Source organism: Tetrahymena thermophila (genome assembly GCF_000189635.1).
Source record: "Tetrahymena thermophila SB210 genomic scaffold scf_8254636, whole genome shotgun sequence".
Lineage (NCBI taxonomy): Eukaryota > Ciliophora > Oligohymenophorea > Hymenostomatida > Tetrahymenidae > Tetrahymena > Tetrahymena thermophila.
This window is the reverse complement of record NW_002476405.1, coordinates 502,971-516,068: the sequence shown is the minus strand read 5'-3', so window position 1 is coordinate 516,068 and position 13,098 is coordinate 502,971. Positions and strand designations below refer to the sequence as shown.

The following is a 13,098-nucleotide window of genomic DNA, read 5'->3' as shown; positions in this document are numbered from 1 at the left end:
CTCCTTAATCTGTAATTAAATTATCCCTTATTAATATAATTGGGAATAAATTATTTCTAATATTTGAGACTTTGAAAATTTAAATAGAAAATAATTTTATTTTTTATTTTCAATTATTAAATTTAAAAATATATTTTTTTACTATATACTTTCAACATTATAAAATAATAAATTTACTAAAGATAGATTTTTAAAGACTACATTTGAGTAAAATTGCTCAAAGCATTTCCAAGACTCAAAGCACCTAAATCAGAAATACGATTTATTCTTTTAAATATTAGATAATAATTATTATTAAAAAATAAAATTTTAATTGAAATTAGCTCTTTTTTTAATATAATAAATAAAACTAAAAAATATATTGATACTTTTTTATCAAGAAAAAATATCAGACAAAGTATTAAGGTGCCAAATTTAATTTTGTTAATTATAAAAAAGAATTAAAAATAAATAAAATTTACTTAAAACATAATAGCAAATTTTTAAGATTTTTAAATTAGCTTAAGGACTAACTAATATATTAGACTTACTTGTTTTCAATTTTATTTTATCTTTTTAATAAAATTGCATTATAAAAATATTTTTTTTAAATTAAATATAGAAAACTATTTATAATATTATTTTTATTTACGATAAATCAAAATGAAAATCTGTAACTAAAGAGCAGGCATTCAAGCATTACATTACACTTTATAGCAATTCATCATTAATCTGAAATTAATCAGCTCTTTCAAATCTATTTAAATAACTATCATTAAATGTTAAAAGATTTTTAGAAATAAGGTTTTAAAAAGTAAGTTTAAAAATATTTTAATTAGTCAAAATTATTATTGAAAAAAAAGTTTTTTAGTTTTATGTGAAATTAATTTACCCTAATCCGATTTTAAAAGTAAATAACTTATTCTATAAGCAATTTAAAGTATTTTTTAAGCTCGTTAATGAATCAACTTCAATATTGTTTCCTCTTATTTATTTTATGTAAATATTTAATAAACAAGAATAAAATTATTTTAATAATATAGTTTATTTAAATATGAAATTTAATACTCAAATTCAATTTCCAAATGTTAAAGGCTGTTCATTGTCTCTATACTTTTAATTATATCAGATGCTTCAGAATTTTTGATTTAATTTTTACTTTAAGTATTTATTTATGTTAAAAGTAATTATTATTATTATTTTTGCTTATTAAATATTATATACGTTAGGTAAATTTAAAGTGTATTTAGCTTTTAACATTTTAATAGAAACTAAGCTATTTCCTTTGCTCCATTCTTTATCTTGTTAAAACTAATTTTAAATGATAATAAAATTATTTTTATCAATTCAATAAATAAATAGTTAGTAAATAAAAATTAAAATTTTAGATTTTTAATTTTTATATATTTGTATCTTCATTATATAATATTTTTCATAATTAATTATCTATTGCAAATTTTCAATAAATAAATAAATATTAAATTTCTTCTTATTCCATATCTCATAATTTTTAATCATAGAGGATTTATAAAACTTTTTTAAACTTTTTTTTAAATATTTGAGGTTCTCAACTAAGTATATAATATGCTTTTTTAAACAAAAAATTAAAAAAGGTTAATATTTTTACTTAAAGTTTATTTATAGAGTTTCTAAATTCTTAAATTCAGGTAAATCATTTAATAATAACTTTGAATCTTTTTCCTAAAGAGAACAATCTCTAATTGTTAATGAATATTTAACTCAGCAATTTGTATGGGTGTGTTTAATACAATTTTACTCAAAATCCAGAATCAAAGTTCTAATTTCTTTACAAAGTCTTAAAAAGGTATGAATCTTTTATAAATTTTGATCATTTATTATTTAATTACTATTTTTAAAAATTTAAACTCAAAATAAAATTAATAACAAAATATATGTTGAAAAAGAAAAGAAAATTATCATTTTTATATACCTAAATTTTAGATTTAGATGTGTTAAACTGCTTGCTTTAGAATTGTCTAGCTATTTCATCAAGAATAAGTAAATATTTGATATAAATTTTACTAAAGGAAAGAATACATTTTTCAAACTATTTAAGATAATATTTTATTCCATCATTTTTTTTATTCTAATTTTATTCTAAATAAAATTTCTTATCTAAATGTTTTAATATAAAATAAGCAAATAAACCTTGAAATATTTCTTTTATTAGAATAAATCTATGAAAATCACAAACATTAAAGATATTTAATAAAAAAAACAAAATTTAATAATTATTTAATATATATCATTTTCACAAACAAAAAAAAGCTGAAAAACATAAGCTTCTTCTTTTTACAGTATAAGTTAATTGATTAAAATTTCTTAACAAAAATTAAAAAATTGAAGAAAAACATCTTTTTAATAATAATTAAAGAAATGCCTTATAAAGCCTTAAAGAAACATCTAATACGCAAATTTTAAATATGTGTTTTTATAAAATACCAATAAAAAGAAGTTAAAAAAAAAAAATAAATTGATTAGGATAAGAATTAAATATTTCCAATAGCAAATAAATATTACAGGCATCTTTTTTATTCAGTAGCTGATAATGAATTTAAAAAAGAAACTTAAATAACAAATATTAAATAAATATCATTTCAGATTTTATTTTCAAATCTAAAATAATAATTTGTTTTTTTAAAAATATTTTATAATAAAAAAAATATTGATTGTTAAGTACTTAACAAAAATGAATTGTTGCTTATCTATCTGAAAATTAGCTTTTTAATTGTTTCTTTTATATCAAATTTCTAAAAAAAAATTTAATTTTGGATTTATCATAATGGAAATATATAGAAGCAAAATAAGTGAGTATTATTTATTATAAATATTTAATTTATTCTTTTCTTTTATATTGTTATTTTGTATTTGTATTTGTATTTATTTGTTTTACTTTTTTATTTTTTTCTATCTTTTTGTTAATTTTATTGCTTTCTTGTTTGTTTGCTTGATTCTTTTAATTTCTTTTTTCTTTATTTTCTTTGCTTTATTTTTCTTATTTTGCTCTTTAAATATTAATTTTTATTTGTAATTTTTATTGCTTTTTATTTAATTTCTTTTTTATTATTGCCTTTAAAATTGATATTTTTTTTAAAAAATTCATAAGAGCTATTAATGAGATTGCCTTGAGTAAATTATTGCCGAGATAATTAAAAATAATTTCTTTTATTAAAGTTGTTCTAGCTTGCTTTTTAAAAATACTAATTATATATTTTTTATAAACTAAGAGAGAATTAGAAGAAGATCTCCGTCATGTAAGAAGACTAAGATTTAATGGAATTTTGATATAAAAATTTTCATTTTTAAAAACTTTCTTGGATTTAACGAGTTTTTCCAATCCTTAGGAGGATGCAGGCTTAAATGAATCGCATAAAATCTGTATATCTTTTGGGAATTCTACCAAATCTTTGGTCCTATTAGACAACAAAGAATCAACTTCTCATTGAGAACTTATTTGATCATTAACAAGGAAGAAAAGCTGAATTGAGAGCTAATTAATATGAACTAAAAAGACGAAAGAATCTTATTTTATCGCGGGCTTCGTTAACCGTCTAATCATAGGTGGTTTTAAAAACTTATTTTAAAAAACTTTAGATTCTTTCTTCTCTTCATATTAGTGAGTGAGTTATTTGCTTCTCAAGATTCAAACTTTTCTTTCTTATTGATTTCTTTTTAAAACTAATTAATTATAAATATTTTTGTTTTTTCCTCTTCAAATTAATTAAAATTTCAAAATTTTTACCTTTTTCCTCTTATTTTTTATTGATTTTTTAATGTATCTAATTATCTGAATTATCTATTTTTTCCCACTCTATTTTTAATTAATTTTTTCAACTTCTTTCTTTCTTAATTAATTATTTAGTTGATAAATTTTCATATATCTTCTCAATATATCTTTTTCCATGATAGAGTTTCATGATAACTCATTAAATATGTATGTTATTCCTATTATTTTTTATATTGTTTTTTAGAATATCACAGCTCTCTAAATAACATCACTCATAAAAATTTAATTACTTTTTTTCATGTATTTTAATAGATAAATAATTCTTTCATTTTATAATTTTTTTTATTTATAGATTAATAACAATAAAAAATTAGATTTTGTGAAGGATTCAATTACTCAAACTCAAGATGTTTGTAAAAGAAGAAATGAATTTATTATATGTATTATTTTCATAATTATTATTATTATTTGCTATTAAATGCTAATTAATGAAGAAAAACATATAAAATATTTTTTAGAAATAAAATTTTTGTAGAAAATATTTTTTCTTTGAAGGAGAGAGCTTTAAATTAGAATAAAGCACTGAAGTTGATAAGTAAATCAATTAATTAATTAATTTGAAATTTGTTAATTATCAATATAAACTCTAATTTTAGCAAACAGCTTACTTAATATAATAAATAGCAAAAGGGATATGGTTAGATTAGTTAGGGAATATGAACAGAATTATCAAATACCACAAATAAAAAATTCTGATATTTAAGAAAAATTCGACAAACATATTTAAGACAATCGATCATCGATTTTCTATAATTTATTTTTATTTATTTTATTGATAGAGTTTAGTTCAGAAGGTTTGCATTTGGTTTATCTTTATCCTTAAAGTTAACCATTTTAGCAGCCAAGTTTTGGTAATAAAAGTATAAGCAGTACTTAATATACTCTAATACATATAATTCTTTCTTCTAGTGGCTTCATATTCGGAATCTTTTCAGGTTTGCTATTTTTCAAAATAAATTTATTTTTTTGTTCCATATTATCTTCTCACATTTAATGAATAACTTCAATATTATCATCACATTTTTCAAGCAAGAAATTGCGCTTTCAAACAAAAAATCACACATAAAAAATGCTTATTGAAAGATATAAAATAATTAATAAACTCTTTTGTATTCAGAAAATCAATAAAAAAAAACAAAATTAGAACTAATTTTAAAATAAGAGCAGTTTCCTTTGCTTTATCTGTTGAAGCTATATCAATAATTTATTTAGTTTTATATTTGATAGAATTAAATATTAATTTAACATTGAAATTCTTTTAATTTTACATATAAATTGCTCTCTCACATATTGATATAGCTTTTTATTTATTGATAAAAATTAAATTTGCTAAACAGTAAAAAAAGACAGACAAATAAAAAGCTTAATTGACATTTATTTATTTATTTTAGAATAAGAGAAGATTTATAAAAATAATAATTGTAATTTATTTAATAATATTTAAGGATATGTAAATGATTTTGTGAAGAGGAAATATTCTTTTATGATCTACTTGGTACCTTATTACACTATAATAATAATGCAGGTGTTCTTAATGATACAATATATTTACTATGATTAAAGCTATTATGTTATTAATAATAACGACAAACTTAATATGAAATAAATAGTATTAATTATTGAATTCTTCTGGCATATGATTCAAGATGGCTACAAAGTTGTTACTTATCTGATTATTCTTGATTATTTTCTTAACGAAAAATATTACTTCTATTTTGCATTGATTATTGTTGCTTAATAAGACTTTAGCTATACATTATAAATAGGTGTCTACTCCTTTGTTGTTTATTTCTAGCACAATAATTTTTATAGCGAATACTATGAACCAGATAATGCTAATATCTAAAATGCACCAACTCTTAGCAGCACATCACGAATTGTTTTATTAGTATTTTACTTAACAATATCTCTGTGCTCTATAATACCTTTTAAAAGAATTCTTAAAATTTTAGAAGAAAAGCACTCGATAGAAGAATAAGACGAAGAGCTACTTAATTACAACATATTAGGAGCTAATAAATAAAATGTATTTGACAACTTTTCATACCTAATCAACAAAAAAACATATATTGTCTATGTGATTATTTTTATCATCTTCTACTAAACATCCCTTTTTTAGTGGATTGCCACTTATTAAAACTCGTTTTTTTTAGATTATGCAAATAAGTTGAATATTAATAATGTTCTAATACCAATCAATAATATCCTAAATCCAATATTTTCTATAATCTTCACTATTTATTTTGCTTATAAATTTAAAGACGAGACTAATCCCTTCGGATTATAACTTGACTAAAAACTGAGATTATCATGCACAGCTATTTAAATCTTTAATTTTTTTATGCTTATTGCTAATTCTTGTAGATCAAAAGATTGCTAAGATGGATTAATTGGTAACTCAATTTTAGAAATTTTCCTCTCTGTGATGTACATTTGCAGCTCCTTTATAGGTACAGCTTCAAATTTTTTACTAATGTGCTCAATACTTAAAATTGCTGAAATATTTAATGTTAGAAGCAAAGTATTAGGATCAGCATTTAGCATTTATATTTCAGCTTTGTATGGATTTGAAGTAATTGACTATTTAATGTATAACTACCCTAGTTCAAGTTCTTTCTCTACAATTCTCTATAGTGTCTATTTTGCTCTTAACTCTCTTTCTCTTTTTGCTATGATTATAATACATTCTAAGTACCACAAAACTGTAAAAGTTCACTGATTTCTAAATAATACCCTTTAATGCATTTTATTTTTTTAATATGTTGTTAAATTTGAAATATTATTTATTTATTATTATTAATTTTTTATTTTTGTGAATAAATGTCTTAGACAAAAAAATTATTATTATTTATCAATTTGGAAGTAATTAATTTAAGTTTTTATAGGTATTTAAAATTTAGTAAATTGTCTCAAATAAATTATGACCAATTTTTTAATATTAGAATTAAAATAACTAAATTAATTAAAGATTAATCTCAATAAAAATTGTTTATTTATTTGTAAATTTAATTTCTTAAACATGCATTTATTAAAATAAAAGAAGATCGATCACTAGTATTTATTGATAAATAAATTCATTTCAGAAAAATAAGTTTAATAACAAAAAATATATCACTAATCTTAAAAAGCATGGTTAAAAATATTAAAAATTTTACGAGTCCAATTACTTTAAGATTTAGCAAATAAAAAATGAATGTGTAATTTATTGAATGCAAGCAGATTTTATATCTATATTCAAAAGAATTTAAGATATAGAAATGAATAATCTAATTTTATTTAAAGAGATTGACAAAGTGGTTAATTTAGTTCTAAAGATAATAACTTAATAACTTACATAAATTATGTTCTAATTATTTTCAAGAAATTATAATTGTTTCATAAGTTTAACTTTAATAATATAATTTAAAATAAGTTAATCAATTTTAAGAAAATTTAAAAAAAGCAACCATTTAAATCCTCAAATATTGATCAAAACTCAAAAAAATTAATGCCTGAATTGTTTCATTAAGTGTTGGTTGGTATTAACAGATATTTTTTATCTTTAAAAAAGATTATCATGATTGAATAAAACTTAACTTGAAACTTGTTAAATCAAAGTAAAATACTATTTTTGACTCAAAGATCAAATACAAATCAAATTATATTTAACTGTTTTGCTCATTCCAATTATACTTCTCATAAATTTTAAATAGTTAATAAAATATTATTAAAAAATAAAATTTAAACACTATATCTATTGCCTTGCAATAAATAATTCCACAAATAAAGGTGATATTATATTTTTTGATGATAATGAAATTAATTGAATACTTGATTATAATAATTTAAAGGTTATTTTACTTAAAAAAGTTTTTTTGAAATTTCTATTTCATTTAAAAAGATCGAACATAGTTCAGAATATTTCATATTTCTATAATAAAATTTTAAATAATTCTTAAAATCTTAGAAGAAAAGCCCTCGATAAAATATTAAGACTAAGACCTACTTAATTACAATATATTAGGAGCTAATAAATAATTTGTTTTTAAAAACTAAAAAAATAAATTGTCTTAGTGATAATTTTTATTGATGAGCTCTATAGTTAAAATTGCTGAGATATTTATTTTTAGAAGTAAAGCATTAGAATCAGCATTTAGCATTTATTTTCAACTATGTTTGGATTTGAAGTAATTGTCTATTAAATGTATAGCTATCGAAATATCAACAATTATTTATTTGTTTTTTGTTTTCAAGAATTAAAGTTTTAGACCAAAAATATATTTTTATTTATCAACTTGAAAGTAATTTATTTAAGCATTTATATGTATTTTAAATTTAGTAAATTGTCTCATACAAATTTTTTTGATATTGGTTCTAAAATTTTCAAATATTAAACTATTTGAGACAATTGTTCATTTAAGTAAAAATAAAGGTTTTTTTACAACAAAAATTTTCTTTTTTTAAAATTTAATTTGTTAAACATACTATTATCAAAATAAAATACATTATTTATTATTAATAGATACATTAAGTATCAGAATAATATATTTAATAACAAAAAATTTATCACCAAGCTTAAAAAGTTTCCATAGTTATAAGTATTAAAAATTTTACAAGTCCAATTATTTTTAGATGTAGCAACTCCTGTGGAACATGTGGAAACACAAGTACTACCATTAAAGTATAAACCAACTGGAATTTTAGATCCTTCTACACCATTACAAGAGTTGCATATCCAACCATTTAGAGTACTTGGGATAGTGCTACAATCTTTAAATTAACAATTTTAACCTGCTGTTATTGTATCGTAAGAAAATAGGTTTTACACTGCGGAATTATCTCCACAAAGATTGCAGTTAGCAGCATTTCCATTCGAAGCAGCAGTGCCACAGCTGACATCTTTACCGATGATAGTTTTTGGAATTTAACAAGTTTTATTAATGTCTGCTACTTTACCTTAAGGGCATTCAGCAACACAAGCATTTGTTCCTGGGTCGTAATAATTACCTATATTTAAAGCAGCAATTGCACCAGTCACTTAATAACAAGATTAACATACATAACTATTGTATGAAGTAGGAGTTTAGCTACAATCTGTGACTTTGCAATTTGAGCCAGAAACAGGTGTGAATAAATTTACTATTTATGGAGTGGTACCACACCCAGAGCAGCTACCACTTGAGCCACATGAAATATTATTACCAGGTTTAGTAGGAATTGGCTAGCAAGTATTAGTATTATCAGCTTAAGTACCTTAAGGACAGGAAGTAACACAAGCATGTGTACCTGGGTTGTAATAATTACCAATATTTAAAGCAGCTATAGCACCTGGTACTTGATAGCAAGATTAACAAACATAGGCATTATATGATGGAGGAGTTTAACTACAGTCTATCATTTTGCAACTTGACTAAGAAACTGTAGTGAATAAATTTACTATTTATGAAGTGGCACCACACCCAGAGCAGCTACCACCTGAGCCACATGAAACATTATTACCAGGTTTAGTAGGAATTGGCTAGCAAGTATTAGTATTATCAGCCTGAGTACCTTAAGGGCAGGAAGCAACACAAGCACTTGTACCAGGGTCGTAATAAAGACCTATATTTAAAGCAGCTGTAGCTCCTGTTGCGTGATAGCAAGATTAGCAAACATAGCCATTATATGATGGAGGAGTTTAGCTACAATCTTTCATTTTGCAGATTTAATTATCAACTGGCGTGAATAAATTTGTTATTTATGAAGTGGAACCACATCCAGAGCAGCTACCATCAGAACCGCATAAAACGCTATTACCAGGTTTAGGTATCGGCTTGCAATTATAATTTTAATCAGTTTAAGTACCTTAAGGGCAGGAAGCAACACAAGCACTTGTACCTGGGTCATAAAAATTACCGATATTTAAAGCAGCTGTAGCTCCTGCTGCGTGATAGCAAGATTAGCAAACATAGGCATTATATGATGGAGGAGTTTAGCTACAATCTTTCATTTTACAGATTAAGCTATTAACTGGTGTGAATAAATTTGCTATTTATGGAGTGGCGCCACACCCAGAGCAGCTACCACTAGAACCGCATGCAACAATATTGCCAGGTTTAACAATTTAGCAAGTATTAGTATTATCAGCCTGAGTACCTTAAGGGCAGGAAGCAACACAAGCACTTGTACCTGGGTCGTAAAAATTACCAATATTTAAAGCAGCTGCAGCACCTGATACTTGATAGCAAGATTTACAAACATAGCCATTATATGATGGAGGAGTTTAACTACAGTCAATCATTTAGCAATCTGTTTCAGAAACTGGTGTGAATAAATTTTGTATTTATTGAGTGGCGCCACACTTAGAGCAGTCAACAGCAGTACTGCATGCAACGTTATTACCAGGTTTAACACTATGACAAGTGGAAGTAGTATAATCAGGTTGAGTACCCTAAGGGCAGGAAATAACACAAGAGTTTGTAGTTGGGTTATAAAAACCACCTTAATTTAAAGCCTAAACAGCACCTGGCTAACCATAGCAAGATGAACAAATAAAACCATTTATTGGTGTAGCTTAATTACACTTTGTATAAATGCACATTGTCAGACTAGCAGGAGAAAAATTACTTCTAATTTCATCAGTATCTCCACAATTATCACAGCTTGTTATAACACCACAAGGAACTGGTGAACCAATTGAATCAGCTCTAACAAAAGCAGTTGAAATAAGTAAGGTTATTATTATAGTATTTAATTTATTCATTTTTTGAAGAATTATTTTGAATTTAAAAGTATTTATTTTTAATTAATTATTTGTTTAGCTTCTTATTTAAGTGATCTTTTTGATGGCTTATTCGTTGATAAAATAATTAATTTAACAACTTAAAACGAGATAAATTTAATCAAATAAATTCTGAAAAATATAAAATTTTAATTAATTTAGCTAAATATCTTGTATTTAGAGAGATCTGGTTAGATTAATTTACTTTATGATAAATAATTAAAAATTCTTTTATTCGTTTTTTTAGCTTACAGATAAAAAACAAAATAGATTTTACAGTTGATTAAAAATCAAATAAGGTATGCTATAAAATAAAATTCAAACCAATAATAATTTAGTTTAACATAAAAATATATCATATCATAAAATATTCTTCATAATATATTTTTTTATTATTATAAAATTTAACACAGTAAAGATTGCTATACCTCAATAATATGTGAAATAATTAGTCAGGCAAATATGAAGATTTTAATTAAATTTATATCATTTGTTTTATAGAGATTAGGTTAGATTAATTAACTTTTATTATTAATGATATAAAAATTTCAACTCTTTTTTTAGCTTGCTCTTCCAATAAAAAAATAAAAAGGTTTTTACTATTAATTAGAGGAATACTTTATAATAAAATTTAAAAAAATAATTTAGTATCACATAAATATATTTCAGCTGATAATAATAATTTTTAAAATACATTTTTTTATTATTGTTATGAGTCAATAATATTTGAAATCGTTATTCAGGTAAATATGAAGATTTTAATTAAGAATATATCATTTGTATTATTGATATCTGGTTAGATTAATTTAGATTTTAAAATTTTAGATTCTTTTTTTTTGGCTTGTTCTTACAATAAAAAAAATAATAGGTTTTTAAAGTTAATTTGAGGCAAGTGAGAATATGTTTTAAAATAAAATTAAAAAAATAATTTATTTTAACATAAATATATTTCTAATAATAATATTTTAAAAATATATTTTTTTTATTATTGTTGTGCGTCAATAATATGTGAAATCATTATTCATGCAAAAATAAAGATTTTAATTAACTATATATCATTTGTTTTAAAGAGATTAGGTTACATTAAATAACTTTTATTATTAATAATTAAAAAATTTTGATTCTTTTTTTAGTCGCTCTTACAATAAAAAAAATAATAGGTTTTTACTATTAATTAGAAGCAAGTGAGATATGTTTTATAATAAAATAAAAAAAAATAATCTAATTTAACCTTAATATATTTTAGATAATAATAAAAAGTTTTATAATTTTTTTTTTGAGTAAAAATCTTAATACAGTAAAGATTGTTATGAATCAATAATATGCGAAATTATTAGTTTTTTATTAATTTAATTACATACTTTATTGTTAGAGAGATCTGGTTAGATTAATTTACTTTTACTATCAATGGTTAAAAACTTTACAATTGGCATTTAGCTTATAAAAAAAATAATTAGCTTTACAGTTAATTAAAAGGAAATGGTGTATGCTTTTTAATAAATTTTAAAACAAAAAAAATTGAGTTGAATATAAATAATAATATAATTTTGTTTTTGAGGAAAAAGCTTAAACATTAAAGATTGTGAAACATCAATAATATGTGAAATCATTATTTAGGTAAATATAAAGATTATAATTAAGTGAATTAATTATATATCATTTGCTTTAAGAGAGATCTAGTTAGATTAATTTACTTTTATTATCAGTGATTATAAATTTTCCATCTCTTTTTTTAGCTTTCGCTTACAAATAAAAAATAATAGGTTTTTACAGTTAACTAAACTAATAAAGTAAGTTAAAAATAAAATTGAAAAAAATAATATTTAGTTGTTTAACATCAATATCTTTCAAATAATAATAATAATTTTTTATAATTTATTTTTTTTAGTAAAAAACTTAAATCAGTAGATATTGTTATAAATCAATAAGGTATGAATCTATTAGTTAGGAAAATATAAAGATTTTAATTAAATTAACTCAATATCATTAGTTTTTTAAAAAATCTGGTTAGATTAATTTTCTTTGTTTTTAGAAAAACCTGGTTAGATTAATTTTCTTTTATTATCAGCGATTAAAAAAATTTTCAACTAGTTTTTAGCTTGCTCTAAGAAATAAAAAATATAATAGGCTTTACAGTTAATTAGAAACAAATGAGGTGTGTTTTTACTAAAATTGAAAAAAAAAATAATTAAATATTAGATAAATAGATTTCAAGTAATTATAATATATTCTTTTTTGAGTAAAAAACTAGACGCAGTAAAAAAAATTGTTATGTATCAATATTATGAATTTATGAGTAAATTTGATTTTTAAAACATCCAATTTTTTGTGTAATAAATTCAATTTTTCGATTAAAGGGAGGAAAAACAAATATCTTATTGTTATGAATGTAAATTTATAAATTAAAATTGCTTAATCAAAATAATAGGAGTAAATAAATTAATTAGAAAATTTGATTTTTAAAAAATACAAAATTCATAAAGAAAAATTATATCGTGTTTTAATTAATCAATAATAATTCATAAAATGAAAAAGTAAACAAAATTAATATAAGTAAATAAATATAAAGGGC

At 21.6% G+C, this 13,098-nt stretch overlaps 4 protein-coding genes across 4 annotated transcripts; 1 reads left to right on the top strand and 3 right to left on the bottom strand. All coding sequences in view use genetic code 6, as the record gives it.

Moving 5' to 3' along the window:
- Positions 1-664: 664 nt before the first annotated feature.
- Positions 665-2,196, bottom strand: TTHERM_000491292 (kinase domain protein; the record flags this gene model as incomplete). Its single annotated transcript, XM_012797819.1, has 8 exons — positions 665-748; positions 872-964; positions 1,048-1,137; positions 1,204-1,290; positions 1,607-1,696; positions 1,757-1,846; positions 1,931-1,980; positions 2,038-2,196. Coding segments are annotated over 8 exons (743 nt in total), but the record flags the coding sequence as incomplete, so codon positions are not given.
- Positions 2,197-2,251: 55 nt separating this feature from the next.
- On the bottom strand, positions 2,252-3,103 carry TTHERM_000491291 (hypothetical protein; the record flags this gene model as incomplete). The annotated part of the gene is made up of 1 exon (XM_012797818.1): positions 2,252-3,103. The coding sequence occupies one exon, from the start codon at positions 3,101-3,103 to the stop codon at positions 2,252-2,254; it is 852 nt and encodes a 283-aa protein (XP_012653272.1).
- A 1,318-nt stretch (positions 3,104-4,421) lies between these two features.
- TTHERM_00491290 (transmembrane protein, putative) lies at positions 4,422-6,506 on the top strand (the record flags this gene model as incomplete). The annotated part of the gene is made up of 2 exons (XM_001016906.2): positions 4,422-4,722; positions 5,233-6,506. The coding sequence occupies 2 exons, from the start codon at positions 4,422-4,424 to the stop codon at positions 6,504-6,506; spliced, it is 1,575 nt and encodes a 524-aa protein (XP_001016906.2).
- Positions 6,507-8,300: 1,794 nt separating this feature from the next.
- On the bottom strand, positions 8,301-10,508 carry TTHERM_00491280 (hypothetical protein; the record flags this gene model as incomplete). Its single annotated transcript, XM_001016905.1, has 1 exon — positions 8,301-10,508. The coding sequence occupies one exon, from the start codon at positions 10,506-10,508 to the stop codon at positions 8,301-8,303; it is 2,208 nt and encodes a 735-aa protein (XP_001016905.1).
- Between the last annotated feature and the right edge of the window lie 2,590 nt (positions 10,509-13,098).